Source organism: Dendroctonus ponderosae, unplaced genomic scaffold (genome assembly GCF_020466585.1).
Source record: "Dendroctonus ponderosae isolate FM_Combo_2020 unplaced genomic scaffold, Dpon_F_20191213v2 Dpon_F_20191213_7, whole genome shotgun sequence".
Classification (NCBI taxonomy): Eukaryota; Metazoa; Arthropoda; class Insecta; order Coleoptera; family Curculionidae; genus Dendroctonus; species Dendroctonus ponderosae.
Genome location: NW_026018916.1, coordinates 3,118,376 through 3,124,738, shown reverse-complemented (window position 1 = coordinate 3,124,738; position 6,363 = coordinate 3,118,376). Strand labels below are relative to the sequence as shown.

At 36.4% G+C, this 6,363-nt stretch overlaps 1 protein-coding gene across 1 annotated transcript; it reads left to right on the top strand.

The window, feature by feature from the left end:
* The first annotated feature begins 4,664 nt into the window (after positions 1-4,664).
* On the top strand, positions 4,665-6,310 carry LOC109539180 (adult-specific cuticular protein ACP-20). The gene is made up of 3 exons (XM_019906790.1): positions 4,665-4,695; positions 4,972-5,103; positions 5,933-6,310. Exons 1-3 carry the CDS (start codon positions 4,681-4,683, stop codon positions 6,230-6,232), a joined length of 447 nt encoding a protein of 148 aa, XP_019762349.1. The 5' UTR covers positions 4,665-4,680; the 3' UTR covers positions 6,233-6,310.
* The last annotated feature ends 53 nt before the right edge of the window (positions 6,311-6,363 follow it).

Sequence of the window (6,363 nt, the reverse complement as noted above, 5' to 3'; positions counted from 1 at the left end):
TTTTTCAGTACCTTAGTGAATTTTTATTACAGCTTTTATGGAACTAATTTTGCCCCTTGGCTGATAGATTGGGTGCGATTTTTTAAAATTATGTCTTGTTTAAGGCGACAGCGGACTAGTTTTTTTGGGGGCTGAAAGTGAATCGATTTTTTGCAGCAGAAACACTTGGGCAACTTCTAGAAAATGATAATCATTAAATTAATTGGAATTAGACAAAAATGAGATTATTTCTATATAAATTGGTACATCTTTTGGTTCACTCGGACGATGAATGCAGAGATGAATGAACTAGATCCGTTAGAGGAGTATTTTTTATTGTTATTTCAGGCGCGAAACGGCAGGTAGCTCTAACAGAAGGCAAAGAAATGGAATATAATCGTTGTACTTATGAAACCAGAGGCGTAGAATCCAACCAAACCAGTTTGGGTATACTATGACAATCATTCGTGACCTGAGTGAATTCTTTAGTACCGCAAATTTCAGTATCCTTCAGAAAAATGCGAATCTAAACAGTTACTGGTTTAAGCAAGTTGATTCACAAGCTAACTATTTTTCTGGAGCTCATTGTTCCACCACTGTTATTAGTAATGTTCATATACAAAAAAGGGGTTGATCCGAGTTGATTTAGCTCCACATTGTTATGTAGCGAGTGCCCAAAGTCACAATCTGTTGTTGAACATATGTCGAGGTATCTGACGTTGATCGGATGGAACAACAAGTCGCTGATTCTTTAATTCGGGGCCCTCGGGAGACGCGTTTGTATCAATATCCGGTTGGTAATTTAATAATTAATCCAACAATTACTACTGGCTGAAATGTGTACTTGAAATTCATAAGCGGGATGTTTTGCAAGACACAACAAGCAAGTTACTGGTCGTTTTTTTGCAACTAATTTGCAAATAAGGCCCATTTGCGGTTGAGCTCCAAAGGCAAACATCTGATTTTTGCATACATGTACAAGAACATGAACATTTGGTGACACATGTGGCCTGTACAATTTTGTGGTTGTTTGGAGAAATCCTCGAAATGCCTGGGGGAAATTCGCGACTTTTTCGGCAAAAACGTATTCTGCTTTGAGAAGCTGAATACAGCTCCAAAGTGCATTGGTTCCATTTAAAGCGTTAAGCATTTTTACAATGTATTTGCCATGGAAAGCCTCTCTAAAACCGCAAAATTACCATAAAAACTGATTTTCTTCTTTGATTCCTGTAGAACTTTGAACACTTTGGCCCTTTGCGGATTTGCGCTAAATTTCGGTGAAATTCAGTGCCAATCCCCTTGCAAAAAAGGGCATTATAGGGATCGAGCAAATTGGTGAGTCAAGGCGACGTCTGCCCTAAGGGGGCGGCACGAAAGGCGTGCCGCAAATATTGCAAGAGTTGAATCCTTTGGAATTTCGGTTTGTTCCTTTTTCGATCAATTATTCCTTTAATTGGCTGCCGAACTGGAATGTGAAACAAGCAAAGGATAATCAGACGATCTCAAATTTTATTTTCGTTTAAATTTTCAATATAAAAATGAACCAAACGAATTTTTTTCGAAGTGAAATTCGTAAATCGCAAAATGAACCGTGACCCATGCAGGCCCTTTATAAGCTCGGGGTGCCGCGCCCACCCTTGCCGAAAATAAGTTATAAATATCTTTGAGAAATTGAATTCTCCTGGGGGTGGGATGGAGATTTTCGCATTACTTTACGACGTGGAGATTAGTGTAAATTAGAGGGCGCCCATTTCGCTTGCTGTAAACATCAATTATTTTCGCCATCAATTTTAATTGATTTGTGCTTTGTTTGCTCCCCTATGTTTCAATCGAACACAACTAATTTCTTTCTTTTACGTTGCTCGCACTTTCAACTGGAAATTTTGTCGTTAAAATCCAGCCCACCCACCTGAACAGTGAAATTATTCGCAATCATTTATGATTTTCAAAGTTCACAGCGCTCAACAAAAGAACAATCAAGTGGATGCTCTCGAAATACAAAGAAATTTTTGGATAACACTCATCATCCCCTTTCACAGCTAATAAAATTATTAAAATGGCTTAACACCCTTTCTTCTAGGAAGAAATTCGCACCCTCACAGGTCTCGTCTTTTGTGTGAAAGTGCTTTGGAAGTTTAGGTGTGAAATCAAATTGGTTGGTTAGAGTTTGCCTAATAAAAAATAATTTCTTCATAATTTTTTTGCTGGACCACCCAATGCCACCAGTTTTTCAGTGTGAGGCTTTAAAAAGTCGTTTGAATTTGAAAGTGATTTTTGTTAATTAAGCAAAGACAAAAGGAGGCATTTTGCCACCAATTGGGATTTTTCTTGAATAAGTTGTTTTCAAAAGCAGAATTTTTGATTTAAAATGCTAAACTTACGAAAAAATTATAAGAATCTGAAAGGAATTCTTCCAACTTTCGTCTTATTGCGGCAAATTACTTAGTTTTAATGATAAATTCAAATTCTAATAACAGAACTACAGTTAATCAAAAGAGTTGGACGCTGAGGAGTTTCTACGACGCTTAAAGCGCTAAAAACTCACGAGATTTTTATGTATTTCTTGTGCCGAGCCCTTCGGGCGCTAACAAAACCTCAAACTTCTCAGTTATTCACTTTTGTCCTTCAATGAGTAACAACAAATCAATAAAAATCTTGTTGCAAAACGTCAGGAAAAAAGTATTTTCTACCACGACCAAAACCCGAAAAATCTCAAAAAAATCCTTGTACTTCGATTATTCTTATTAGTTTTTTGCTGCCCAAATCATTTTCTCATTTTTTCCATCGGTGAGATAAAACAAAAACCAGACCTTTCTGGCGTCAAAAGTTCGTCCCGCCAATCGGTTCCACCTTGTTGACCGGCTTGGAAAAAAGCCGAAAATGTGTTAAAAAATCAGGAAAAAAATCAGAAGCGTCATTGAGCTTCGAAAACTGCTAAGCAAACACCGAAGTGGGCGGGGGATTGATTCGTTTTACCTTATTGATCATGGGCATAACCTTTCGAAAATCGGCCGTGACTTAATTTCGACAAAAATTATATTTCAAACCCAGTTTCTCCTAAAAATCTATGGCTTAACCAAAGAAAACACACAAAATCAATTAAAAACCGCACTCGGTGTTTTTTCTTAAATTAAGCCATCAAAACTGAAATTAATTACCAAGTTAACCCCAGAAAAAAATTGACCAAACACCTTTAGATAGAAGCGCTGAAGATGATTAATTAATCCCCAGTACTCGCTATTGTTAAATAGCATAAAAACTCATTAGTTGCCTAATTTGCCATCAAAATTTCCGATCGGTCTGAAAACGTTTTATCGAGAACCAAATCGAGAAATATTGTCGGGCAATCATCATACCGCACCACTTTTGGGTACCGCTAAAGGAACTAATTGGCGATTAAAAATAGATAATAAACCTTTCAGTGGGTGCTGCAGCAGAGGCGGAGGATTTACACCAAAACATCACGATTTAAAACGTTAAAACCAACCAGAAATATTTGGGAAAATTCAGCTGCAAAAAAAATTTAAGTTGCAATAGTTTTTGCGCCAGAAAACAGCAACAAGCTATAACTGAGCTAATTGTTAAAACACTAATTTTTTTAAGAAAAACTCAGTTTAAATTAGATATTGGGCCACCACTGAGCCGAAGGGTTAAATAAAATTATCATTTGACCTCATCCAGGTTGGTGGTCCTTAAATTCATTTCTTTTTTAACGGTCCCCGTGTAACGCCCACTTGAGCAAAATATTTCCCAAAATTGATAATAAAACCTCAGACAGGAATCGAGATGTGTCCACTTGATTGTTATTTATTTTCCTTTTGTTTCAATTCGTTCCAAGCCGCCCTTAATGAAGTTTGCTTCCGATTGGAGTTGAAACTTGAGAAGACTTAATCGAAACGTGAAAAACTGCATCTGCAGTAGCGGAAATATATTTAAGAAAAGTTTATTAGAGGCTTGATTGGTTGCTATATTTGCCTGAGTTTTCCGCTCAATGATTTTTGATCGACTTTTACTGTTACAAAACAGCTTCCAATGGAAAGAGCGGGCGATACAGTTCAAGTAGACACACTTATCTGTACTATTAACCTAAATACTTAGTGATCGTTTTGAAAACCACTGAAAAATAGCTAGACGAATCGAAAAAAAGTTGCAATATCCAAACCACATTCTCGCCTGTGGTCATGCGTTAAATGATTAACACAATTATTGTCTGATTAGGCAAATTTTGTTTGCTGAGTAAATCGGTTCTGCTTTCTTATATCTACTATTGACCGACGAATGGAGTAACTCAATTTTGAGGCAAAATCATATACCAACTGTTCTTTTCCATAGTTTTATTGTTATTATCCCATTCATTTCCTAGATTTTTGCTTTCCGATGCAATATTTGGCTTCTTCGTAGGCGCTTGATTAGAAAATTCTTATAAACCTTGGCGCAAAATTATTGATTGCAACAACTGAATTTCCGAATGGCTTTTATCAATCACTTGGGTACGGAACAAGTATTCAAGGTGAATATACTGGCAATGTACCAAATACGGCAAATTGCTAAATTTTTATTTTTTTTTTCTTATTTTATAACGCTACGCTAGTGTTATTGGGCAAAGGGTTTGGGGTAGGCAGATAATTGGATTTTTATATTGAATATATAAAGGCTAGTAGTTGGGTTTTGAAACCAGTGTGAGTAGCAACACGTACAAAAATGACGGTTTTCAGTGTAAGGATTTTAAATAATAATAAAATTCTGCATAAAAGTTGAGACCAAACTGGTTTAACCCATACATGGAGCGGTGTTTCTGCTGTTGTAATTTTTGAAATTTTACAATTTTTCTAATAATTGTTAGCAAAACTTACTTGAATTTTTAGTTTTTTTGTTGATGAGGATTTAATTTTTTTTTCTAGCCAACATTTTGTCTGGTTTTCTTTTGCGGTTCCACACGGTTTTAATGTCAACTTTTTTGCAAAGTTTGATTGTTTAAATTTTATATTGCAGATTGTGTTGTTTAGCATTTTTGCTATCCAAGCCGCTTTTGCGGGTTTGTATGGGTTTGGGCACGAGTTCCAACCAGGATACGGATATGGAGCAAACCATGGCATTGAATATGGTGGCGATGAAGACTTTTTTGTAAGTGGATAAGGAATAAAAATGAAATAACGTTGCAAAATTTTGAGAAGACATTTGGTGTCTTGGTTTTTCCTTTTTTACTAAAATTTGCCTCCGCTTTTTCGACATTCTTATTCTAGAATTTATTGATTGTTTTTAAATGGTGTAATTTGACAGTTTTACTTAAACTGAGACAATGCTTGTTGCTGATTTTCTTAATCCGTTCTTGACCCTTGAATTTGATACTTCAGAATTTCCAAAAAACTTTCTTTTAGAATTTCGGAAGTTTGGGATACTTTTAATACAGGGTAACTTAGGGCTTTTTCTTGATCTTTGATTTGATTGAAAAACAAGTTATCAACAATATTTTCTAGTTGGTTTGTTTTCAGTCTTCTTTATTCACTATTTGCCTCTTCTGCATATATTTGCCCTAATATATTAAGACTCCTCCTTTGCGTCTAAAATGCTCAGTTTTGTCGTCCCGAGACTTCTTACTTACTTTAAGGTAATTTACTCGATCGATTTTTCGGATATTTGATGTTTTGTAAAATTGAGCACTTAAACACCTTTCTAGCGCCTCAGTTTTCATAAAGTATTTCCCAACAGTTTAGTCCAACAGCAACTTTCTTCAAGAACTAGTTCGGATTATTTCAAAATCCCCATTTTCAAAGAAAACTTTCAACAAGAAACTGGAAATACAAACGAATCCTAATAAAAATCACCCAGAAGTCTGCAAAAACACTTAACAAACTCCACCTGGATCTGGAATCCAAATTTTTCCCAAGAAAACTTTCTAACTGGAACTAGAAAACCAATAAAAATCCTGAAGATTAATAGAATGATTTTCCAGGCACCAGCTGGATACCAGTTTGAATACGGTGTTCATGATCCACATTCGCATGACATCAAGTCCCAACATGAGCATCGCGACCATGACAATGTTAAGGGCAGCTACTTCATCGATGAACCTGATGGTACCAAAAGAGTGGTTGATTACATTTCAGCACCCCATGCAGGATTCCAGGCAGTGGTGAAGAGAGTTGGACATGCCCAACATCCTGCGATTTATGGAAAACATGCCCATGGGCATGGTTTGGGTGGAACCAGCTACGTTGGAGTCACCAACTGGGGCCACGGATCGGGAAGATGACTATTCCGAAGAAGAAACTGGGAAATAAAAAGTCGCCGAATTGTTTCTACCTTTATACAAATACACCATTCATCCTGAGGTGTTTTTTTTTGGGGTTTTACATAACGACAACTGAAAATCGATTTTCGTTA

Bases quoted from the DNA above. Each gene is read 5' to 3' on its own strand.
- LOC109539180 (XM_019906790.1), top strand. The intron at 5,104-5,932 runs GTAAGTGGATAA...ATGATTTTCCAG, and splicing joins GTGGCGATGAAGACTTTTTT to GCACCAGCTGGATACCAGTT.